The following is a 25,967-nucleotide window of genomic DNA, read 5'->3' on the forward strand; positions in this document are numbered from 1 at the left end:
GGCCCCTGGCCTCTTAAGTGAGATGGGCGCACAACCCCAGAGTCTGTCAAGACTGGCCCGTACGGGCAGAGGTACCTTTACCTTTACCTTTTACCACTGTACTCGGGACTCGGGTGGTGCTGTGGGTTAAACCACAGAGCCTAGGACTTGCCGATCAGAAGGCCGGCGGTTCGAATCCCCGCGATGGGGTGAGCTCCTGTTGCTCGGTCCCAGCTCCTGCCAACCTAGCAGTTCGAAAGCACGTCAAAGTGCAAGTAGATAAATAGGTACTGCTCCGGCAGGAAGGTGAATGCATAGCTGTCAAGTGTCCCTTATTTGAAGGGACAGTCCCTTATTCCAGCGCCATGTCCCGCTGCTGTCCCTTATTGATGGATGTACCTTAAATGTCCCTTAAATGATGTCCCTTAAATTTCAAAGGAAGCAGCTCCTCTCCCTCCCTCCCTGTTGGCCAGGGAGGAGGGAGGCTCCAACTGTGTTGCTTGGCTGTGTTGCTCACCCAATAAGAAGTCTAAGAACGATTGGGGGGTGGAGCTTGCATGCCTTGTGTGTGGCTAGTTAATGCAAGCTGAGGGTTTTTTTGAATACTGGATGCCATTTTGTTGCACGTGCTGCTGCAAACTTTGCAGTGCAAAGCCAGGCGGGGAGCCATCTTAAGTTGAGGTTGCATAGGCCTTGTGGTGCATGTGATTCAGATTCTATTCAGTTGAACCTCTGGTTACAAAGTTGGTTGGACAGTGTTCTCTACCAGCATGAGTTTGACCAGACTGCAGGAGGACAGGAAGACTGGAGTGCCTGGAACAGGTGAGGCTGCAGGTCCCTTATTTTGGCTGCTGGTCCCTTATTTTCAAATCTGTAAGTTGACAGCTATGGGTGAATGGCATTTCCGTGCGCTGCTCTTGTTCTCCAGAAGCATCTTAGTTATGCTGGCCACATGACCCAGAAGCTGTACGCCGGCTCCTCTGGCCAATAAAGCGAGATGAGCGCTGCAACCCCAGATTCGGCCGCGACTGGACCTAATGGTCAGGGGTCCCTTTACCTTTACCACTATACTCATAGTTTCAGAAACAAGGTGAAAGGTTAGGGGGGCCCTGAGAAGCCCCCCACGTTTTACCTCTGCACACCTCTAGGCTCACCATACATGGGAGTTGCCATGGGGTGGGGGGAGCAGCTGCCTCTCCCAAATCAAGTAAAACAATAGAAATACTTAACTAACTGGCCATTCGTGTCGGTTCTGCTCCCCCTAACAAAAGTCCTGTCCCCTCTAACAAAGTCCTGTCTCCCCCCAACAAAAATCCATGCTACGCCCGGGCACCCACACCTTGCCATGGGTTTCCCTCCCCATCTATCCCAAGAATTCAGCCTTTATTTTGATGTGTTTCAAACTGGAAAAAGTATCCCAAGCATGAAAACGCTGCTTCTGTTCCACCTGCATTGCTAAAAATCGCCAGGTAACAGTTCCCTAATTTATGCCGTTGACTCTGCTCATGGAAAACTCAGCAATGTTGCTTGCAGTAAACAAAAGCCCCCCCCCCCCCCCTTGCCCCTCATGGTAAAGCAAGAACAGGATTAACAACTCCAGATCAGAGGTTTACTTCAAATAAGGGCCAACCCTGGACTTGCAGACAATGCAGTTAAAAGCCTATTTGCAGCAATGCATGGATTTTAAAAGAATGCAAATTGTGCTAGGGCTGGGGCTGGGATCAGAGCAGGCAGGGAGGGACAAATTTAACCCTTTCCCCCTCTGCTTTGATTTCTTTACTTATTCATTTTAACAAAATTTATACACCGCATGATTGTAGCAAAACCCCTAAGGCGTTTACAATAAATATTAAAACTATAATTAAAAACACTGGAAAACATTGTAAGATAATTAAAAATAACAGAAAAATAGAGAATAAAACATGTCAACATCAATATGTCAGAATTATGTTGTTGTTGTTTAGTCGTGTCTGACTCCTAAACAAAAGTATAGGCTTAGTTTTGAGAAGAATTCATTTTCCAAAGCTGGCATTTGCTTTCTTTTTTTCTTTTCTTTTCAAGAGGGGGACTCTCACTGGCACCAATGGGAGAATCCCCCTTTCCCAATGCAAATGCTAGCTTCAGAAGAGTATTCAGAAGCCCAGCTGGAGAAAGAAGCCTTCTGTTCCCTCTCAAGGCCTTGTTCACCTTCCGCCCAGCAGCTGATTCAACTGGCATTCGGAAACACCAGCCTGCTAAGAGTTTACTCTCCCCCTCCTGTTGGCCCTGAGGGCCCACTTCATCCAAACAGCAGCTGCCATCACAACTTGGTACAAAAACTGTGGTCGGTGGAGGCCATCTTTGCCCGAGCGGTGATAGCTATTCTCTTCCCCAAACGCATCCTTTTGAATTCTTCGGTGATCTCGCTGATGGACTTTCCCTTTGTCTCTGGCAGGTACCTGTAGATGAAGATCCCCACCACGAGGAGCACAACGAAGAAGAAGAGGAAGCAGAAGTGGCCGAGGACCTCCTGGAGAAAGGAAAACCAGGCAAATGTGAGGTGCTCCCAAGGGCATTTCAGAGTAAACTCAGTAGAGCCTCCTAGAAAGGAGAAAAACTTCTCCCTTTCCCTTATGGGTTAGTCCAGAGCCCGTATAGAGTCCTTAAGTGGGTTCCCTATCGGTAGGAGAAAATAGCAGAGGCCAACCAGAGTATACCGTATTTTTCGCTCTATATGATGAATACAGGCTGCGTGTCTATCCCAGAGGCCAGAACAGCGAGAGGGAGCGTTGCCCTGAGGCTTCACGTGGCTATCCCTGGCTTTTGCGGGAGGTGGGGGAAGGCACAGAGCGCGTGGCTCTGTCCCTTCCCCCACCTCCCGCAAAAGCCCGCAAGAGCCGCGCTCCCTTTAAAGAGCCGCACAGAGCGTCAGTGACGGCCTGCCGCTTCTCCCTCCTTGGGGAAAAGCCCCCAAGTGCCGCACACACACTCTTCGCGGCTCATGAAAGGGAGCGCTGAGCAGAGCCTGGGATGCATACAGGCTCTGTTCAGCACTCCCTTTAAAGAATTTTTTTTTCTTGCATCCCCCCCTCTAAAAACTAGGTGCGTCTTATGGTCAGGTATGTCTTATGGAGTGAAAAATACGGTATATTGAGAAGCAAAGCAGCTAGTAAGCCTGATCTTTATTCAAGGAACTGTTGCGACAGGATCCCCACTCACCACACACAGGAGGGAGGAGAACCCTGAACAATAACAGCAACGTCGCTTGTGTTATGAAGTAGAACAAGGAGAAGCTTTGCGGCTGACGGGGCCTGTCAGGGTTTTGTTTGGCTCAGGCATGGGGATTTGCATGAAAACCAAGGGAGACCCAAACACACACACACACACACACACACACATGAGAGATGGCTGGCTGGGAAATAAGCAAGGGGGATTGGCTATTTTGTGTCCTGCTTCAGGCAGCGAAACGCCTTGGGCAGACGTCGGGCAAAGGGGGCAACTCACCACAAGAAAAGGAAACGTCATCCCAACCAGGAAGAGGCCTGCCCAGCTGACTATTCCAATGATGGTCAGTGCCGATGGCCTTACTGACTGGCCAAAAATCTCCATTATAACCGCGAAGATGGCACCAGCTGAAAGAGGAAATATGGAGGGTCTTTTGCAATTCAGATTTCTCTGTGGAGTTGGCCGCCACAAAACTCTGACTAGATGCCACTGGCAGAAACTGTTCCGAGACTGTATAACACTGGTCCTGAAAGACCTACATTGGCTCCCAGTATGTTTCCGAGCACAATTCAAAGTGTTGGTGCTGACCTTTAAAGCCCAATTGGCCTCGGCCCAGTATACCCGAAGGAGTGTCTCCACCCCCATTGTTCAGCCTGAGGTCCAGCGCCGAGGGCCTTCTGGAAGTTCCCTCACTGAGAGAAGTGAGGTTACAGGGAACCAGGCAGAGGGCCTTCTCGGTAGTGGCACCTGCCCTGTGGAACCCCCTCTCATCAGATGTCAAGGAAATAAACAACTATCTGACTTTCAGAAGACATCTGAAGGCAGCCCTGTTTAGGGAAGTTTTTAATGTTTGATGTTTTATCACTTTATTTATTTTTATTTTTATTATTATTATCTTATTCTGGCTCCACCTCACCCTCTGTGAGCCCTGTTCCAGATTTACTCACATGGGCCAAGACCATAGGAGAGGGTGAACAAGAATATGAGGGCGATGCTGCCAAAGGAAATCCAGGGGAACTGGCCCTGGGAGGAAAGAAGGAAGGAAGGGAAGTCCTGTTAAAACAATTGTGATGTGCATGGGATTCTTCCTCTCTCTCGCCCACTATGCTGCGATGTCTTTTGCTATCCAAATGGTCCTTGGGCACAACAGATTCAGTAGCCATCACAATATAAAATCAGAGAGACGGAAGGGACACCAAGGCTCATCTAGTCTAGCCCGCTGCAATGCAGGAATCACAGGCCACAAATGGCCATCCCCAGATGATCAGGAAGAGGAATTGAGGCTGGACTCTGCTCACCTGGAAAGAGAGGGCCAGGACGAGGAGCACCATCACTAGTCCCATCATCGCGAAGCCACCCCACAGGAGAACTCTCCGGCCAAAGCGGTCAACGAGGCAGCTCTGTGTGGTCAAAAAAAGGCAATCAGCACCATATTTTGAAAGGACATGAGACTACAGTCATACCTTGGAAGTTGAAGGGAATAAGTTCTGGAAGTCCCTTAGACTTCCAAAATGCTTGGAAACCAAAGCATGGCTTTTGATTGACTGAAGGAAGCTCCTGCAGCCAATCGGAAGCTGCGCCGGATGTTCGGCTTCTGAAAATCGTTCAAAAAGCGGAACACTCACTTCCGGGTTTCGATCCTTTGGGAGCCGATTTGTTCAGGAGCCAAAGCATTTGAGATCCAAGGTATGACTGTAGTTTATAGAAAGTGGATTTGTTGGGTGTTATCTTGAAGTGGATGTGCTGAATATTTTCTTCATGTGGCTGACGGACGAAGAATCAGAAGTTCTTTCTTTTCTGTCCCCCCCTTCTTTCCTTTCTTTTTCCTTTTTCCCTTTCTCTCTCTCCATTTCTGGTCTGCATTTTTATTTAGATTAGCTTTTTAGCTTTGATTAAAAAAGAAAGACAGACATGTGATACTAATTTTTGTATTTCTTTTTTTCCAAATTTTGACAAAATGGATTTGGAAAACAAAGAAACGGCATGAGACAAATTCCACTGAGTGTGGGGGAACTGCTCAGGATACCTTGCCCATGGAGAGAAAGGTGTCTGTGGGAAGTTTTTGCCCACTGCTTCCTGCTCCCAGGCCAGCCCAGGTAAAAAGGTAAAGGTAAAGGACCCCTGGACGGTTAAATCTAGTCAAAGGCAACTATGGGGTTCCATCTCACTTTTAGGCGGAGGGAGCTGGCGTTTGTCCACAGACAGCATGACAAAACTGCTTCTGGCGCAACAGGACACCGTGACAGAAACCAGAGGGCACAGAAACGCTGTTTACCTTCCCGCTGCAGCGGTAAATATTTATTTACTTGCACTGGTATGTTTTTGAACTTCTAGGTTGGCAGGAGCTGGGACAGAGACACAGCAGCTCACCCCGTCACGGGGATTCAAACCGCCAACCTTCTGATCAGCAAACCCAAGAGGCTCAGTAGTTTAGACCATAGCGCCACCTGCATCCAGCCCAGGACCAGCTGACCACACACAAGCACCAGCTACTGAACCCGCCCTTCTTGGTCTCTCCAGCTCCTTCCCATTACAAAGGAGTCGGCTCTTCTGTTCCCACTCGCAAACCAGGCTGGACTTACGCATAGGATCGTACCAACAAATTCGCAGCTGCCAACGCCGACTGCTACGTAAGGGATGAGGCTTTCCTCAATTTTGGCTGTGCGGAAAACTTCAAAGGCGTAGAAGTAGATCTGGAAAACAAAAACGAAACAAGGAATGTCTGAGGGACTGGTGCAAAAAGTTTTCAGGATGAGGGAAAGAGGAGCAGGTTCAACCTCTTGGACGAAAGGGCCGCAACACTCCTGTCAAAAGCAGGCATTTTAAGGTCTCCCAAGCCTTAGGCGCTGCAAGTGTTTCCCACATTACAGTGGTGCCCCGCAAGACGAATGCCTCGCAAGACGAAAAACTCGCTAGACGAAAGGGTTTTCCGTCTTTTGAGGTGCTTCGCAAGACGAATTTCCCTATGGGCTTGCTTCGCAAGACGAAAACGTCTTGTGAGTTCTTGCCATTTTTTTCCTTCCCCCCCTTTTTCTAAGCCGCTAAGCTGCTAATAGCCACTAAGCCGCTAATAGCGCTAATCCGCTAAGCCGCTAATATTTTTTTTTTTTTTTATAATAATTTTTATTAATTTTCCACACAAATAATAAAGCACAATATAAAGCAGTACAACTTCAAACTCATCAGTTCATACCCTTCTTTCTTTGACTTCCCCATACCTCCCCATCCCTGCATCCTTGTTTAATGGTTCTTTAGCAACCCTTAGGTCCATTGTCCTAATTCCCTTTCATAAAAAGAAATTCTTAAATTTTCTGTTTACTGCTGCAATTCTTTACTTCTTACCCCCTGACATCTTAACACTCCTCAATTTTACAATTATTTTTAAGATATATTTTGAATTTCTTCCAGTCCTCTTCCATTGTCTCTTTCCCCTGGTCCCGGATTCTGCCCGTCATCTCGGCCAGTCCCATAAAGTCAATCACCTTTGTTTGCCATTCTTCCAGAGTAGGTAGTTCTTGCGTCTTCCAATACTTTGCCAGTAGAATTCTTGCTGCTGTAGTGGCATACATAAAGAAAATCCTGTCCTTCCTTGACACCACTTGGCCCACCATGCCCAAGAGGAAAGCCTCTGGTTTCTTAGGAAAAGTCCACTTAAGGACCTTCTTAATTTCATTATAGATCATTTCCCAGAAAGCTTTAACCTTTGGGCAGGTCCACCAAAGGTGGTAGAAAGTGCCTTCAGTCTCATTACATTTCCAACACTTATTATTAGGCAAATGATATATTTTTGCAAGCTTGACTGGGGTCATGTACCACCGGTAGATCATTTTCATAATATTTTCTTTTAAGGCATTACATGCAGTAAATTTAATACCGGTGGTCCATAACTGTTCCCAGTCAGCAAACATAATATCATGACCGATATCTTGTGCCCATTTGATCATAGCTGATTTCACCATTTCATCCTGTGTATTCCATTTTAACAGCAAGTTATACATTTTTGATAAGTTCTTAGTATTGGGTTCCAACAATTCTGTTTCTAGTTTTGACTTCTCTTTCTGAAATCCTATTTTCCTGTCCTGTTTAAACGTCTCATTTATCTGATGGTAATGCAACCAGTCTCGAACCTTAGGCTTTAATTTCTCATAACTCTGAAGTTTCACCCTTTCGCCTTCGTATTCTAAAATCTCATGATATTTTGGCCATTAGAATCCATATTAAGCTTTTTTACTTCCCTAGCTTCCATTGGTGACACCCACCTAGGGGTTTTACTTTCCAACAAATCTTTGTATCTAATCCAAACGTTATACAATGCTTTCCTTACAATATGGTTTTTAAAGCTTTTATACACCTTTACCTTGTCGTACCATAAGTATGCATGCCAACCAAAACTATTGTCGTATCCTTCCAGATCCAAAATGTCAGTGTTCTCAAGAAGTAGCCAGTGTTTCAACCAGCAGAAAGCTGCTGATTCATAATAAAGTCTTAAATCCGGCAGGGCAAACCCCCCTCTATCCTTTGCATCAGTTAAAATCTTAAATTTAATTCTGGGCTTTTTGCCCTGCCAGACAAATTTTGATATGTCTTTCTGCCACCTCTTGAAACAGTCCATCTTGTCCACAATCTGCAACGACTGGAATAAGAACAGCATTCTAGGCAATACATTCATCTTAATAGTAGCGATTCGGCCTAACAAGGAAAGTTTCAACCTTGACCATATTTCCAGATCCTTTTTAACTTCTGACCAACATTTTTCATAATTATCCTTAAATAAGTTCACATTCTTGGATGTTAAGTTTACCCCCAGGTATTTTACCCTTTTTGTTATTTCCAAGCCTGTTTCATTCTGAAAACTCTCTCTTTCTTCCATTGTTAAATTTTTTTCCAACACTTTCGTTTTTTGTCTATTCAATTTAAAACCTGCTACTCGACCAAATATTTCAATTAGTTCTAATACTCTTTTAGTACTAGTGTCTGGCTGTTGCAAGGTCAATACTAGATCATCTGCAAATGCTCTTAATTTATAATGTCTAACTCCGACCTGAACTCCTTTAACCAACTGGTCCTTTCTGATCATATTTAACAAAACCTCCAGGACTGATATAAAAAGCAAAGGGGATATTGGGCAACCCTGTCGTGTACCTTTTTCTATAGGTATTTCTTCTGTTACCACATTATTTACAATTAATTTGGCCTTTTGTTGAGAATATATTGCACCTATACCGTTTTCAAAACCTTGGCCTACCCCCATCCCTTGGAGATTCTTTTTCATAAAAGTCCAACAAATGTTGTCAAAGGCTTTCTCCGCATCCACAAAAATCAAAACTGCTTTCCTGTTAATGTCAACGTCCAGCAGCTCCAGAATGTCTATAATGTTCCTCACATTGTCTGACATATGTCTACCTGGGAGAAAGCCTGTTTGGTCCTTATGAATCTCTTCTGCCAACACTCTTTTCAATCTTTTTGCCAAAATGTCTGCAAAAATTTTGTAATCCACATTGAGTAAAGATATAGGGCGGTAGTTTTTGACCTGGTTCTTCTCAGTCTCTGTTTTCGGTATAAGTGAGATGAAAGCCTCTTTCCACGATTCAGGTGCCTTTTTCCCCTTCAAAATTTCATTGCAAACTTCCTTCAATGGTTGTATCAGCCGTTCTTTCAACATTTTGTAGTATTTGGCCGTCAGGCCGTCTGGTCCTGGTGATTTTCCCAATTTCATATTTTGAATGGCACCCTCTATTTCTTGTTCTGTTATTTCCTCATTTAAGATCCTTTTACTTTGTTCTGGAATTTTTGGTAAACCGTATTTTCTGATGAATTCTTCTATTTCTTGTTCGTTGATTGGCCCTTGTGCGTATAATTTCTTAAAAAAACTTTGAAAACAATTGTTTATCTCATTGGGTTTGTGGATAATTTTTCCATCCATTTCTAGACTTGTTACAGTATTCATTTTCTGCCTTTTTTTCAATTGCCATGACAGAAGTTTCCCACATTTATCCGCTGATTCAAAAGTTCTTTGTCTCATTTGCTTTATCTTCCATTCTATTTGTTGGTTCATGAGCTCCATGTACTGCATCTGATAAAACTTTATTTCTCTCAAAATCTCATGGGACTTTGGTTTGGACCTCAACTTCTTCTCTCCTTCTTTTATTTTTTCTAAAATTTTTTCCTTCTTCTCATTTTGTTGCTTCCTCTTTATAGAATTTTGTTGAATTAGGAAACCTCGCATCACGGCTTTACTTGCGTCCCAGATTATTCTTTTTTCCACATCTGTTTTCCTGTTGATCTCAAAGTAATCTTTTAATGTTTTAAGGGCCTTCTTGTGGATCTCTTCATCCTTGAATAGGGTGTCATTCATTCTCCATCTAAAGGATCCAGTTGTTGTTAGTTTCATCTCCATCTTCACCGCATTATGGTCGGAGCACGTTTTTGGACATATTTCTACTTTTTTTGTTCTTGACGCCAGACTGCTAGAAATCCAAATTTGGTCTATTCTTGTCCATGTCATTTTTGCTTCAGAGAAAAAAGTTCCCTCTCTCTCTAGAGGATTCTTTGTTCTCCAAATATCAATCAAGTCCATTGTTTCAGTCATTTCGAAAAAGATCTTTGGTAGTCTCCCTTCTTTTGAAATCACTTGTCTCTGTGCTTTATCCATGTTTGTTGAGACGACTCCATTCATGTCTCCCATCATTAGGATTTTATAGTCTAAAAAGTCAACTAATGTCTCATGCAACTTCCTAAAGAATTCGGCCTTCCCTTCATTTGGGGCATAAACTCCCACAATTAGTATCTTTTCTCCTTGAATTTGTACTTCAATTGCCAGGTATCTTCCTTGTTCATCTTTAAATATCAATTTTGGAGCCAATTTTTCCTTTGCATAGATCACCACACCTCTTTTCTTTACTTTGTCTGATGAGATAAATTCTTGACCAAGTCTCTTATTTATCAGTAATTTCCTATGTATCCTGGCAATATGGGTTTCTTGCAAACATATTATATCTAATTGTTCTTTCTTCAAAATGTGAAAAACCTGTCGTCTTTTCCGAGGAAGGTTCAAACCGTTACAGTTCCAACTAAGGAGTTGCAGAGACATTTTGTATTTAAGTAGCTGTTCCTCCAACTGCTCCAAGCTTCTGCTCTTCCTCCGATGGTGGTGGTAAAAGTCCAAATGACAAATTTGCTATATCAGGTGGTTCCCTCTCCTCCACGGTTCCTTTCTGCAAATCCTCCAGGTATCTCTCCAGAAATTGTTCTTTGTCCTGAATTGTTTTTATTTTAATCTTCCTTCCTTTAAAGTTAAAGGACAATCCTTGTGGAAACTCCCATCTGAATGGTATGGTGTTTTTCTTCAGCAGATCTGCTAGGCTTTTGTAATATGTTCTCACCTCTAAAATGTATTTGGGAATGTCCTTAAAAATCTGTATCTGACAATTTTGTATCACCAATGCCTTTTGATAATGTAGATTCAATATTTTATCTCTTTCTTCTTTTGATCTCAATGTAATTAGACAATCCCTTGGTTTTTTATCCTGCTTTCTACCCAATCGAAAGGCTGATGTTATCTCAAATTCATCCTCTTCCTCCCATTCCTCCTGCCAAAAAGCTATAATGTTCTCTGTGAGAAATTGCACAAGGTTGTCCCCTTCCCCTTCAGGCACCAATCTAAGTTTTAAATTCTTCTCTTTACGTTGAAGTTCCAGTAAGGAGAGGGCTGCCTCATGCTCATTCACTTTTTTAATAATAGGCCCAAACTTTTCCCTTATCTCTTCAGCCGTTGTTTTTGCACTTTCTGCAATCTTTCGTGTTTCTGAATTTTCCTCCGCTAAGCCGCTAATAGGGTTGCTTCGCAAGACGAAAAAACCGCAAGACGAAGAGACTCACGGAACGAATTAATTTCGTCTTGCCAGGCACCACTGTATGCTGGATGTGATCTCGTTTTTGTTACGGTGCTGTTTTTACAACTGTTTTATGCCACTTTGTCTCTCAAAAGGGCAGTGGAAGCGAGAAGAAAACATGGCGCCCATCAAAACTTCTTGGGAATAGACAGAAGTGTGAGGGTCATGGCCATTGGCACCAGGGAGTTGGGGGAGCTCCACTGCGGCTCTCTTTCATCCTCCCTTCCACCCAAACCACGAGATTTTCTGCTGCCTGAGAAAAGATGGAAGGATATATGGAGGGAAAGTATGGGAGCGGTGCATCCAAAATGCTATGGAAAGAGCTAATGCAACACAGAGCGTTGAGTTTTACTGATAGAGCAGCAGGAGTTGTTTTACGCTGCTATGCACCTCAGAATACAGTGGTGCCCCGCAAGACGAATGCCTCACAAGACGAAAAACCCGCTAGACGAAAAGGTTTTCCGTTTTTCGAGGCGCTTCGCAAGACGAATTTCCCTATGGGCTTGCTTCGCAAGATGAAAACGTCTTGCGAGTTTTTTTCGCTCCCCCCCTTTTTCTAAGCCGCTAAGCCGTCAATGGGCTTGCTTCGCAAGACAAAAAAACCGCTAGACGAAGAGACTCGTGGAACGGATTCTTTTCGTCTTGCGAGGCACCACTGTAATTCTCTAAAGTGTCATAAGTCTGTCTGGACTCAGCTACACGCTGCAGATAAAACGTTTCAAATGTGTTGTAAAATGCAACGTACAAGATGGTGACAGTGAGCTAGGCCAAATTCAATGTATTTTTCAAAACATTTTTTTTAAAAAGCATTTTCGCAGCATTTTAAAATATGTGTGTAGATTCCACCTCAGTATCATATATATGTGTATGCACATGCGTGCACGCGCACACACACTATATATATATATATATATTTACATGCATATATATATATATATATATATATATATATATGCATGTAAATATGTTTTAGTATACCAAGTAAAGTGATGTGTTATGTTCAAACTCTAAGCAGAGAATCTTGCACAGTTTTTTTTAAAAAGGGACTCAAATGTCCTGGGGGCAACTTCTGTGCATATAAATAAAACCAAAAGATGGGAAGATTGATGGCTGGGTTATGATTATTTAAATGTTTTCTTAAAACAGCACCTTGCATGTGCCCTTTAGGAAATGGGTGGAGAAAGTGTGTAAGTCCCTCAATCAATGTGTGGAAAGCCCCTAAGAGAGGTGGGGAGAAGAAGAAGAGGAAGAAGAAGGAGAAGAAGAAGAAGAAGAAGAAGAAGAAGAAGAAGAAGAAGAAAGAGTTTCCATTGCTTAGAGTTCCTGATGCAATTAAAGTGATTCTACTCAACGGCACTCAAGCCAGAGAGGTTCAGGGTGAAGATCAGCAGGACGCTGAGGCCCAGCGGCCACCGCATGGACTTCTCGCTCATCACTTCCAGGATGCTCAGGTTCTTGGAGCTTCTCATGTCCTCCTTCTGCTTCACCATGTCCTCCAACTCAGCTTGGTGATGCCCTTCGCCCCAAAGGTACTTCATGGCTTTGTGGGGGAGAGAGAGAGAAATGAGCTACTCAATTATCTAAACATGGGCTGAACGAAAAGATGAAAGTTTCAGTCATCATCGGAGAATGCAACCAGGGGCATCCAAATTACTATCACCCATTCAGAAACTTGAAGTTGCTGTGGTGGACTTGTAAAAGGGTAAAAGCGTATTGGGAAATGATTCATAATGAATTGAAAAAAATGTTTAAAAGTACTCCCCCCCCCCCAAACCCAGAGTCCTTCCTGGTAGGGATAATTCAGACTGAAATTCCCAGGTGTCAAAAAAGGTTATTTATGTATGCTACCATTGCGGCTCGTGTTTTGTTAGCCCCAAAACGGAAAATGAGCAAGGTCCCAACCAAAGAAGAATGGCAACTTAAGCTGACAGAATATGCACAACCTGCAGACTTAACATATAGAATAAGAGAACAAGAAGAACATGCGTGTAAAGAAGACTGGAAGGCGTTTATTGAATACAGTGGTACCTCGGGTTAAGTACTTAATTCGTTCCGGAGGTCCGTTCTTAACCTGAAACTGTTCTTAACCTGAAGCACCACTTTAGCTAATGGGGCCTCCTGCTGCCGCCATGCCGCCAGAGCACAATTTGTGTTCTCATCCTGAAGCAAAGTTCTTAACCCGAGGTACTATTTCTGGGTTAGTGGAGTCTGTAACCTAAAGCGTATGTAACCTGAAGCGTATGTAACCTGAGGTACCACTGTATAGGGGTACAGCTGAAATAGCTGGCAGCACTAAGAAAAATTCAACAGTGCAAATAAGTTTTGATGGATGCAGTAACGGAAAACTAAATGGTATAGTTTTTGTAAAATATGCAGGAATGTAAGATATGAAAAATGAACCATGGAAAGAGAAGAAGGGAAGTCATTAATATCTTAAGGATGTATAATGAGTATTTTAAATTGCAAAACAGAATATTTAATAAAAATTACATTTAAAAAAAGAAGAAGCTCGAAGGATCTTATACCTGAAGGAGCATCTCCACCCTCATTGTTCAGCCCGGACACTGAGGTCCAGCTCCAAGGGCCTTCTGGTGGTTCCTTCCCCCACTGCGAGAAGCGAGGTTACAGGGAACCAGGGAGAGGGCCTTCTCAGTAGTGGTGCGCACCTTGTAGAACGCCCTCCCATCAGATGTCAAGGAGACAGACAACTACATAACTTTTAGAAGACATCTGAAGGTGGTCCTGTATTGGGACATTTTTAATGTTTCATGCTTTTTTAATATTTTGCTGGAAGCCACCCAGAGTGGCTGCGACAACCCAATCTGAAGGGTGGCATATAAATAATAAAATTATTAAGCCGCCCCTGAAAATAGGGGAATGTTAGTGACAGAACAAGAGGAGCAACATTGCTTTGGCATTCCACCCTGCCTAAAGAGGCCAGCTGGAGTTGGACAGAACTAAAGAAAGCAGATCAGGGGTTTTCACTGTGGACAGCCCACCCTGCCCACATGTGATCAAACTTCTAGACTTGCTCTCGTCTTCTAGACAGGTCTGGGGGTGGTTATGAGACCTGGCTGTGTATGGGCAGAAGTCCTCTGCGGTAGGGCAGGTTTTACACCCCCTTGCGGCAGAGAGCCACTTGCAGCAGCCCTGCAGTGGAAAACACTGCTAAAATTGCACATCAGAGGTGGGGGCTGAGGCTTGTTTGGATTCCTAGTTTAAAAACCCTGGAATTTCTAAGATTGCAGTAAAAGTCAAACTGCCTCCTCGCGCCTAATTTCCGCTGAGGCTGAATCAGCCTCCGAGTTTTGCATGCAGAAGCCTTGGGTGCCACTGACTTGTGTGTAGACGGGAACTTTTGGATGAAAAATAGGCAGACAACTAGAAATTTTGTGCAAGTTACGGCAGGGGCTGCTTCTGTTTTCCTTGCTGACTTTTTATTTGGGCAATTTTGTGCTCAGGCAATGCAGGCTAGATGGCCACTTCCACCCCACCCAACTTGCTCATTACCTTTCAAGCAACCATCTTTGTCTCCCTTCTGGAGCAACAGGTATGGAGGGGACTCGGGGAAGAAGGGCAGGAGCAGCAGCTGCAGCAGGGCTGGGATCCCACACAGAGCCAGGAGCAGAGGCCACAGAGACTCTGTGCCCAAGAGATCTCTGGGGACAACAGGCACAGAGAAAGCAGCCATTTAGACTTCATCCAAGGTAGGAGGGTAGGTGTTTAGGGGACCTGGGAACCCCTGAATTCCTTCTTTTTTAAAAAACAACAACACATCAATGTTGTTGTTGTTGTTGTTAATTAAATTTGTATATCAGCCTATACTCGCAGGTCTCAGAGCGGTTACAACATAATATACATAATAAAAACAAAAACAACCCAATAAACCTGCTACCCAACACATTTTAAAAGCACATGCATAAAGGTAAAGGTAAAGGGACCCCTGACCATTAGGTCCAGTCGTGGCCGACTCTGGGGTTACGGCGCTCATCTTATTGGCTGAGGGAGCCGGTGTACAGCTTCCGGGTCATGTGGCCAGCAGGACTAAGCCGCTTCTGGCGAACCAGATCAGCGCATGGAAACACCGTTTACCTTCCCGCCGGAGCGGTACCTATTTATCTACTTGCACTTTGATGTGCTTTCGAACTGCTAGGTGGGCAAGAGCATGGACCGAGCAACGGGAGCTCACCCCGTCGTGGGGATTTGAACTGCTGACCTTCTGATCGGCAAGTCCTAGGTTTCTATGCTGCTTTTCATTCAAATGAATCGCTAAGCAGCTCACAAACAATAAATAACAACGGCATAATAGAACACCACAAATGCAGCACAAATCCAGTAGAACAATTAAGAAATCACCAGTTATAAAAATCAGAGGCCCTGCCCCCGCCCAACCAACCCCCAGCACATTGCTCAGCTGTGTTTGTCACAGAAACAGGTCTTTCCAATGTGTCTCTCTTTAAAAGATGGGTAGGGAATGTCTAGCCCATGAGCCAATCTTGGCCCATTGGGGGTGGGGTCTAATTTGACCCATGAGGTCAAATTAGAGCAGACAACAGTAAGCCTAAGTTCCTGCGAAGCAGAACTCAATGCTCTGTCATTTTCACTCATGGATTGTGAATGGTTGATGCAACTGTTTCAGGACATCAGAGTTTCTGTGAAATGTCCTATACAGGTGTATCAAGATAATAGATCCTGTTTGGCTTTGCTGAACTCAGAGAGTTGCAAGCAAAGAACCAAGTACTTGCAGATTAAGTTACATCATGCAAGAGAGTGTATTCAGAAAGGACTCATTCAGGTGTCCTACGTGCCAGGAAATGAAATTCCTGCTGATCTGTTGTCTAAGGTTGTTAACAGAGAACAACTTAAGATTGATGTACAGAGGTTGCAATTGGGTTGAACCACAGGTACTACAGGTTACACGGAAAGGGGGAGGATGTTAGGATATAGTTTTCATTCCTCCTTAAAAGAGTCAAGTATGATTGTTGTGTGTCACATGCCTGTTTACTCCCAGCACTGTTCTCGCTGGGAACTTCCGTTTTGTATATAGCTTTTGTTTCTGGCTGTTTCCTCGACACAGATGCAAGCAATCATGTTTTTCCTTTGTTCTGATCAACGTTGAATAAAGCTGCAAATACAATCTCCTGTCTGAATCTTCCATTGTGGAACCTTTGCTGAAAAGGGTGTGCACGAGTCTTGGAATGTCTCTGAGGCTTGTGTCGCTAATTGACTGATGCTGTTTCCACGGGAGACCGGTGATCGTCCGGAGACGACGATAGAGGCCTGCCTGGTTGCCTCTGTCTCCCTGGCAGTATCCCAACAATTATTCCCTAAACCAGTGTTCCCCAACCTTGGGCCTCCAGCTGTTTTTGGACTACAATTCCCATCATCCTTGACCACTGGTCTTGCTAGTGAGGGATGATGGGAGTTGTAGTCCAAAAACAGCTGGAGGCCCAAGGTTGGGGAACACTGCCTAAACCACACCCACCAGCTGACATCACTGAGTGATGTCAGCTGAAGTGCAGAGTTGAACGCTGCTGGGTGCTGCTTCGCCAGCGCATTCCCTGCGGGGTATGGAGTGAGTTTCTGACAAGGCTAAGGAACTGTATGTAGTTGTCCCTTGCCCCCCTTAAGCTTCCTGGCATTACGCCACCACCTTGCTCCCAAGGAGAAGCATCAGAGGAAACCCCAAAGTGTATTTGGCCCAGCAGATGCGAGGGAGCCAGCTGGCAAATCTCTCCTCCCTGGTCCAGAGTTAGAGAGGAAAGGGAGGGCATGACACAAACAAAAAGGAAAGGTGCGTAGCTCACCTACATCACCAAGGCTGTTGGGGACGACACAATCATTACAGTGGCCAGCACAAAATAGACACATAAACCATTAAAAATGACAAGATCAGTCCAAGTGGAAATAAGAAGAGAATGTAATTGGTCAGCAAATTGAGGAAAACATCCTGACAGATGCAGCTGCTTTCAAGTATTTTGGATGGAAGAAAATTTGATGTGACTGTGACAGAACTCCTTCGAGACCTGAGGATCAACAAAAAGGGCTACCAACAAAATCGGCAGAGAGAGACTGACAGAGATTTGAAGGCCTCGGATGTGAGGAATCCAGGCTAGAACTGCTTTTGAGGACATTTATTTGGGAAGGGACGGAAACCGGGGTAGGGAGGGAGGGAAGAACAGAATTTTAAAATTTTCATGATTTTTGTGTATGGTTATTATGACCTATATCTAATGTAAAAAGGGGGAAATTCGTGGAAGGGAACTTGGGTCGACCTTAGAAAAGGATTTAATATCTATAAGAGAATTGGATAAGCAAAATTTGACCAAGTAAAAAGAGCTAAGTTTAAAAATAATAATAATATGTTAAAGATGAGAGACAAGTATTTGCTGAGCTAACTACGGGAATTGGGATGTATGAAGGGGGGGTGGGGGGAAGTCAGGGAGTGGGGTTAAGAAAGTAAGGATATGAAATTGTCTTTATAAAATGTGAAAATCTAATAAAAATTATTAAAAAACAAACAAAACATCCTGACAGATGAAGAACAACACTTGATCGTCTCAACCGCAAAACGGATCCAAGTGGGAAGAAAATAGAAAAGGAGGGAAGGATAAACAAACACGGTTGTCTGCCATGCCATCAATTTAACTTACCTTAAGCCCATAATTTGTCCAAAAGCTTTTCCTAGCGAAAAAAACACAGAGCAGGTGGCAATGGCAAAACCTCTGAATTTCTTGGGTGCAATTTCTCCAACGTACGCTCCATTGGTGTTCAGGGAAATACCTTCAGTGAGAAGGAAAAGGTACATTACAGAAATATTTAGTGATGCCTCTGAGATCATACCACATTGTTCCGCCACCCAGAAAACCCACCACTTGGAGCTGCCTGTGTCAGCCTGGGCCACATGATGGGGAGGGGGCGCAAGTTGGAAGGAGAGCCCCTTCTGAGATGGGCCACCTGCAAGCTGGTAACAACGTACCCCCATTCTCCAGATGAGCTCTCAAAGTGGCTTTGTATTAAGGTTAAACATTAGGGATCATGATGGGCAGTGCTGGATTACCAAATAGACAGAGTAGGAAGCAGCCTATGGGCCCCATGCCTTTTAGGGGCCAGATAACAACAAATCAAAATAATATTGATTTGATCTTGAAAGAAAATTACAAAAAAATGTATTCGGAGATAATTTGCGAGATTTCACCTCCCTAGGGACTGCCTCCAAAGGGTTTAATCTGGCAGTGATGATGGGACCTTGGCAGGCAAGACAGGAGTGTCCGGCAGACATCCTCCAGCTGGACCCAAGCCAGGGACCATCTTTGTCAGGTAGCCCAGAAGGACACCATCGCTGAGCAGGTCAAAATTTGCTGAGAGCTCCAGCAGAACCAACAGGGAGCCAACCCCCCACCCTGTGTTTCCAGTTCCCAGCACACGTGTGCTGGGTCCAGGGGTATCCCAAGTAACGTGGTCCAGGTCCAGTCCCGAATCCAAGGGTTCTGTGAGGAGTCAGTCCGACAGGGCCAAGGCAGGAAACCAGGCTAGGTCAGGCACAGGGCAACAGGCAGGTTCCAGCAAGCAGCAATGTTGCTCCCACAACCTGGGGCGGGGTCCGGCAGCCTTTTATCTCTGACGGGCTGACAGCCGGTCCTGATCCCCCGGTGACTCACCTCCCTGTCTCGCCCGAAGGCAAGCACTCCTCCTGTGAGTACTCAGGTCTCTCCTCTCAGACCTCAGTCTCTGCAGCTTAGGAGATGTCGGTGGGTCACTAGACCCAGAGGCCGCCACAGCCTCTCCTGACCCAATTGGTAGTGGAGCAGCTGAAGGCAATGAGGTAATCCCCGCATCTGGAGCCAGGGCAGGTTCAGGCCCCTGACTTGGCCCAGCTGGTGCTTGTTGCAGGGGAACCTGTGCAGACTGGGGCCCTTCAGAATCAGGCCCCAGACTAGGTTCAGGTGCCGCCTGAGGCAAAGGATCCGGTGCAGACTGAGACTCCTCTGGCTCCAAGTCCGAGCCCGAGTCCCAAGCCATCACAACACGTCATCTACCCAGTGGCCAAATCCATCTCTGTCTGAAAACTGGAACCAGGATGAAATGGGGTCAGAAGAACGACATATTCCTCTCACAAGGCCTCCATCCCTTTCAAGACCCACTTGGGTGGATGTCTTTATGTGTGAGTGAGCTCACGCACCCCAAGATCAGGCCCACAAACTGAGATGGATCCAGGACCACGTGAGAAGGACCTCCTTCTCTTCCTGCTGCCGCCACTAAGGGCCCATGGTTGGGTTCGGCTGTCACTCTTGCATCCAAATCTGAGCTGCTTTATCTGCAAAGTCTGAAGCTTAAACTGACCCATGATGATTCATCCTTAGTTGCAGAGGTTCCTTGATGCGGTAAGCTATTACACTTGCAGGACTCTGCGCCAATGCAACAATGGTGGGACAGTGAAATGCCTTTGCCTTCCTCACTGCCCCAGTGGAGGCCAGGGCCAGCTCAAGACATTTTGCTGCCCGAGGCAAAGGACAAGATGGCCCCTTCCCCAAAGGCACACACAGAACCCAATTGGACTGGTAGTTGATTTTTACTCCAACATGGGTGAAAGAACTGTGTCTTCCACCACACTTGAGGACACTCGCAGTTCTGGCCACTCCCTGAACCTCAGCACCTGCTGCCTGAGGCAGCTACCTCATGCTAGGGCCGGCCCTGGCAGAGGCCCAAACTGGGGTTCTGGCCTGCTCTCGGTTGCGTTTGACCAGAGTTTTCCTCCACGCTGAAACTAGCCATCATTGCCTCAGTTGCATTCATGCAATTGGCCCCACCCAAGACTCAAAATGTCAGGGCTGAGAGGTCTCCTACCTGAAGTGAAGCCATAGAGGAAACGGCTTATGAGGATCATTTCAAAAGAGTCGGCCATCTTACTGAAGCCGACGAGGAGGGCGGCAGCGATGGTGACAATGTCGTTGAACAGCAGTGTTTTCTTTCTGGAACGGACAAAATCCCGGGGTGAAGAAGAGGCTTTTGCCCACCCTTTTCTCCCCAACTGAAGAAGCAAACCCCCTGACTGACCTCTTGCCAAATGAAACATGGCAAATAAGGGATTCAAAGCACATGATTCACAAAATGATGTCGATGTCACAAGAGTGACATACTTATTTTTTGTAAGGAATATATCTGTATTTTATTGCTTAGAGTTAGAATCATAGAATTGTAGAATTGATCCCGAGATGATTCCAAGAGGATAACAATAACAATAAATTGTTGTTGTTGTTGTTATTATTATTATTATTATTAAATTTTTAATACTTTTATTTTGCTTTAAACAAATACAGATAAATATAAACAACCAAAATTGCAAAAGAAAAATCCTTAATAATAATAATAATAATGATGATGAAAAAAGCTAAAAAACTACAAAAAATATCAAAGTACATGGCATAGAACATAAGTCATTATGGGAAAGAAAAAAGAAAAAGGAAAGAAGAAGGGGGAGGATGGGAAAAAAAGAAAAAAGAAAAAAAGGGGGGAGAGGAGAGAAAAAAAGAGGAAGATGAGCCAAAACACAAGAAGGCTCATCTATTGTATGCTTCCATCAAGGTCACAACAGGTCACTATTCATATCAATTCTCTCTATCTGCATTCCATAGAATCCCTCCTCTTGGTATCAGGGAACATTTCCCTATGTGGTATCATCCTAAACATAACCAGGTCTTTCTTGATGAACCCTTATCCCCTAGATAATTATTTAAACATTCCCATTCTTCTTTCACCATCTTTTTAGGTTTATCTCGTATTGCATCTGTCAGATTCGCGAGCTCCAAGTAATCGTCCAATTTGACATCTTGATACTATTCATGCCCATCTTGACATACTTTATTAATGCCCACAAAGGGGTAGGGGGCACCAGGACCTCCTGGTGAGGAGGGGGCTTACTTTCCATACTGGGTGGTCACATGCCCACTGGACAGGTTGCCCAGGATCCCACCCAGGCAGAAAATGGAGACGACTGCAGACCACAGGAAGGTGAGCGTTTCGTGGTGAAGGGCAGAGCCGTACCGCTTGACCCACGTCTGGTTGATAAATGTCTTGATGTACTGGGAAGGGAATAATCATAATACTAATATAAAAATCACAAAAGACACAAACTCCAGCACCCACCCACCCACTGTGTATCTCTTATATTGAAAGCGCTTGGTTTGTGTGTGTGTCTGTGTGTGTGTATTTCTTGGTTTACAAGAGAGGATGAACCTCCACAGGCATATACCTCCACATGTGGTGGGAATGTCCTAAAATCCAACTCTTCTGGACATCGATCATACAAGAAATATGCAAAATAACCCGTGCTTTTTTCCTGGAGGGACGCAGGGGTACGCATACCCCTAAACATTTTGTGAATCTAAGTTTGGCTTCATTGAGGGGCAGTATTTCAATATGAGTAGAAAAATGAGAGTACCCCTAAACATTTTTTTTAAGGAAAAAAAGCACTGCAAATAACTAAGCAAGTACAAGAAATCACCCCAGAACTGGCCCTACTAAACATCTAACAAGGCAATACTCCCCACTCACATCACAAAGGGCTCCTAACCCACCTACTCTCAGCAGCTAGAAGCATCATAGCCGGACACTGGTAGCATATTTTTTCAACACACTACATTATTTTCCAGAGACCAGCCCCTGCTCTGCCCTACCCTGTTTACAAACCTTCATTTCCTCCGTTGGTATGAAAGGAGATAAAACATTCTGTTATCCAGAAGGGCAGCTTAGTAGTAGGAGTGCTGTTAGAGTCAGAGACACTGTGCTGATCCCGGGGGGTTACCGTAGGCGTAGTCAAAGTCCGGTCCTGGGTCACTAGCCTGGAATCAGTCCACAAGGAGCGGGGCAAGGTCCGAAACAGGAAGCCGGGCGGGGACAGGAGCACTGGTGAGTCAGGTCTGGGTCCGGGCAGGAACAGGAACTCAACAACGACGTTGCTCCCACAACCCGGGACCGGGCCGACTGGCCCCCAGAAGACCCACCTCTCTTGGCCTTAAGGCGAGCACTCCTCCTGGGAGCAACCAGTTCCCTTCGCCTCTCTGCCCTGAGTCTCTGCAGTTCAGGAGAGGCTAAAGGGTTACTGGGCCCAGGGGGAGACTCACCTGCAGGCACTGAGTCCTCAACCACCTCTGGAGCCAGAGTGGGATCACCTGGTGCCTGCTCCTGAGGCTCTGACACAGGTGCAGGCACTTCAGCATCAAGGCCCTGCCCCAATTCAGCCGGCCCTGGAGGCGGGGACTCCTGTGCCAGCTGGGATTCCTCTGGTTCAGCCTCTGAATCGGAATCCCAGGCCATCACAGACGTGCTCTGTCCACGTGCTCCCATTTCTTTGGACATATCAAGGGCATCTTGACAGTATCAATGGTCCGGAGGTCATAATCCTCCCGGGAGCTTGAACGAGCAAGGCCCTCGGTAGGAGCAGGAGGACCAAGTTGGGGTCAATCCCAGGAGTCAACCCCACACAGCAAATGCCCCAGAGCAGCTCTTTAGCCCCGCAGCCACAGGAGCCAGCCCACCACACATCATAGGGCCCTGGTCTTCCAGGCAGGAGCAGAGGACATGGTGGGGGAGAAGCCTTCATGTTTTTTCATCCTGGGTGTTCCTGGTTTGGATTCAGGGTACAACCTTCTCCAGACGACAAAACTGGAGAAATCTTGCCCCTCCGGACACACCTGAGCCAATCAGCAGCAGCCAATTTAGCTCTTTTGGCCCCTCCCCCTGGTGGCAACCCATGTGACCCAATTCCTCTGCCATGCCTGTATCTCCACCTGAACCACTGCTGGCTTGAGATGATGATGATGATGCCCATCCTGACATTGTGTGATGGCCTGGGATTCGGACTCAGAGGCTGAACCTGAAGAATCCCAGCCTGCACAGGAGTCCCCGCCTCCAGAACTAGCTGAGCCAGGGCTGGGGCCTGAGCCTGAAAGGTACTCACCTGTGCTGGATCCTCAGATGCAGGCACCAGCTGAGTCTGCTCTGGCTCCTGAGGTGATGGAGGACCCATTGCCTGCAGGTGCTGCACTCTCAGCCCCGTCAGGGGAAGGTGAGGTTGCCTCTGGGTCCGATAACCCTCCAGCCTCTCCTGAGCTGCAGAGGCTCAGGGCAGAGAGGCGGAGGGAACTAAGTTCCCGCAGGAGGAGTGCTCGCCTCCAGGCCAGGAGAGGCGAGTCACCTGTGGACCGGGGCCGCCCTATGCCTCGGGGCAGATAAAAGCCAGCCAGCCCCAGTCCCAGGTTGCGGGAGCAACATTGTTGGTAGCCTGTTCCTGCCAGCACCCTGTCCTGCTCTTCTGCCAGAGTTCCTGACCCCACCTGACTCCCCGCCTTGGACCCAGCTTCAGCTTTGATGGACAGCCTCCATACTGCACCATCAACCTCGGACTGGACTCAGACCTTGCCTCTCGGTTTGCCCCCGGGACCAGCGCACATTGTGGGCACCAGCTAAGAGGGTGGAGGGGCACAGCTGCCCCTCACTCACCCCTTGAAAATGGGGGCTAGCACGCTCAGGGGCAACCCTACCACCCATTTGTCAGGGGATATCCCCACACCCTGCAAAGCCATCTTTTGTACGTGTGGAGAGCCCATGAAGCCAAACAATCTACCTAAAAACCACAAAGCTGTTCTCTTTTTGTATCAGCTGAAGTCACCGTCGGACGAGACCCCTCGAGGCTATCGCCAACCCGCATGTGAGAGGGAGAAGGTTCAACTACGATCCCCTTTGCTTACCTGAGAGGGATAGCTGATCACGGAGATCTGGAAGCCGATCAGGAAGGTCCCTCCCATCCCCACCACAAGGATCATTTGGAGCACTCGCTGGTACCGAATCTGCCAAGAGAAAGCACCACTGTTTGGGCCACGTCCTCACCTCGCCTCTGCAGCCACCATCCAACAGATGGCGAGGGCTGGTCCAGCACCTAATGCCCTATCATGAGGCAGGGAAGGAGTCAGGTGAGAGGACAAGGGGGACAACAGGAGAACCAGGTGTGACCCTGACGCCTCAGCCAGGTGTTATGAACCCACTTGAGGAGTGACCGACCTCCTCAGATGGAAAACAATTGTTCTCCCCTCCATGTTATTCATTTAAAGCCAGGGGTCAGCAAACTTTTTCAGCAGGGGGCCAGTCCACTGTCCCTCAGACCTTGTGGGGTGCCGGACTATATTTTGGAGAGGGGGGAAAGGAACGAATTCCTATGCCCCACAAATAAGCCAGAGATGCATTTTAAGTAAAAGGACACATTCTACTCATGTAAAAACACACTGATTCCTGGACTGTCTGCAGGCCGGATTGAGAAGGCGATTGGGCGGATCCAGCCCCCAGGCCTTAGTTTGCCTACCCGTGATTTAAAGAGGCTTTCCTCAAAGAATCCTAGCTACAATTCCTAGCATCCTTAACAAACTACAGTTCCCAGCATACTTTGTGTGTGGGGTGTCATATTCTGCCCTGCAGCAGAGAGAGAAAGAGATGGGGGTTGCAGAGGAGGAGTCGTGTGTCCCCCAGGTTTGGTGACGGAGAAGAGCAGGTCTTCTGGGGGCTGTGGCGGGACCTCCCAGAGGTGGGGTCCTCAGCTAGGAGTAAATAAAGAGTGCTGAATCTCTTTTGTCAGCAGGCTGAAGTGCCCGATACTCACCAAGTCAGAGAAGACATGGGCTGCCATTTTCTGCAGGAAAAGTTGTTGCTCTGTCCCCGGTTGTTTGTCAGGTGGGCTGGGAGCTCTTTAGGCTTTCCTTGACCAACAGCACAACACAGGACAGTGAGGTAGCAAGGAAGAGTGGGACTGCAGCCGAAGGTATTATTTTGATGATTTCAGTGACTTTTGACCCATCAGCAAGTTGCCCCCGGTTAACTATTCCAAGAAGGAACCGAGCCAGCCCTAAGTCATCATGAAGTCAGCTTTCTCTTGAATTGACACAGCGCCATGGCCTGATAACTGGGACAGGACACAGAGGAATTCACCTTTGCCTTTCTTGCTGACATACTGACCAGGCTTCTGCCCCATATCTGCCACATCAGGGGTTTATTTTGCAATAGGGAGAGGAGGAAAAGCAACAGATGTTACCGCCTGCAGTTGTTCCACCTATAGCTTCTCCTCCAACGTTTCTCCAGTGAAAACAGGGACGTCCTATTCCATAATAATAATATTAGTAATTTTATTATTTATTCCCCACCCATCTGACTGGGTTGCCCCAGCCACTCTGGGCAACTTCTAACCTATATAAAAACATATGAAAATAGGGACATCCTAGGTGTTATGTACTGAAGTTCTCACCCTGGGCCAGCAGGGGGATACTGTAGATAGTTATGCAAATAAGGGATTGAAAGTGACATTCAGTGATTGGATAGTTTTAGAAAATTGTTACAGTTACGTTGTACTGGAGCTCTATATAAGCAGGCTGGCTGAACCCTTCAGTTCAGTTCTGTCCTGGCCTGTGAATAAACAAGAGCTGTTTGAAGAATCGCTGTGTCGTCTGATATGTTCACCCACAACTTAACACTAAGGAAAAGCGGGACATTCCAGGATCAAATCAGAAACCGGGATGGCTTCTGTAAATCCGGGACTGTCCTTAGAAAACAGAGAAACTTGGAGGGTCTGGGATCCCAAAGCTCATGAAGGCAGGATCAGGGATAGATCCCAGGAGATTTGTGTGTGACATTTTGCAGATGCTGTAGTCTCCAGATCCATGTTCCTAGTCATGGGTGAGAACAACACAGGCAGAAGAAAGATACCTTTGGCCCCTGAAGATGCTGAAAGCCTGGGAAAGGCACCCGAGAGCTTGATGATAGTGACAGCAGCAGACCCTGCACTGAGCAGCCGGACTCCAAATACTTTTTCGAAACAGATATAATAATAATAATTTATTATTTGTACCC

General features: G+C 46.1%; 1 protein-coding gene across 2 annotated transcripts; it reads right to left on the bottom strand.

Annotated features, from left to right (window-relative positions):
• Positions 1 to 1,113: 1,113 nt before the first annotated feature.
• On the bottom strand, positions 1,114 to 25,123 carry LOC307204827 (solute carrier family 2, facilitated glucose transporter member 11-like). 2 transcript variants are annotated; one of them, XM_079956845.1, is made up of 12 exons: positions 24,727 to 25,123; positions 23,825 to 23,923; positions 20,997 to 21,157; positions 19,923 to 20,047; positions 17,729 to 17,858; positions 14,586 to 14,734; positions 12,428 to 12,615; positions 5,766 to 5,876; positions 4,482 to 4,583; positions 4,131 to 4,206; positions 3,463 to 3,590; positions 1,114 to 2,488 (listed from the first exon to the last, which is right to left on the bottom strand). In XM_079956845.1, exons 1-12 carry the CDS (start codon positions 24,751 to 24,753, stop codon positions 2,279 to 2,281), a joined length of 1,506 nt encoding a protein of 501 aa, XP_079812971.1. In that variant the 5' UTR covers positions 24,754 to 25,123; the 3' UTR covers positions 1,114 to 2,278. The 2 variants fall into 2 exon arrangements, with proteins under 2 accessions (XP_079812971.1, XP_079812972.1); XM_079956846.1 differs by having other exon boundaries at positions 23,825 to 24,020; positions 24,727 to 24,764.
• Positions 25,124 to 25,967: the final 844 nt, after the last annotated feature.

The sequence above is a fragment of the Podarcis cretensis genome, assembly GCF_951804945.1.
Source record: "Podarcis cretensis genome assembly, chromosome: 16".
Classification (NCBI taxonomy): domain Eukaryota; kingdom Metazoa; phylum Chordata; class Lepidosauria; order Squamata; family Lacertidae; genus Podarcis; species Podarcis cretensis.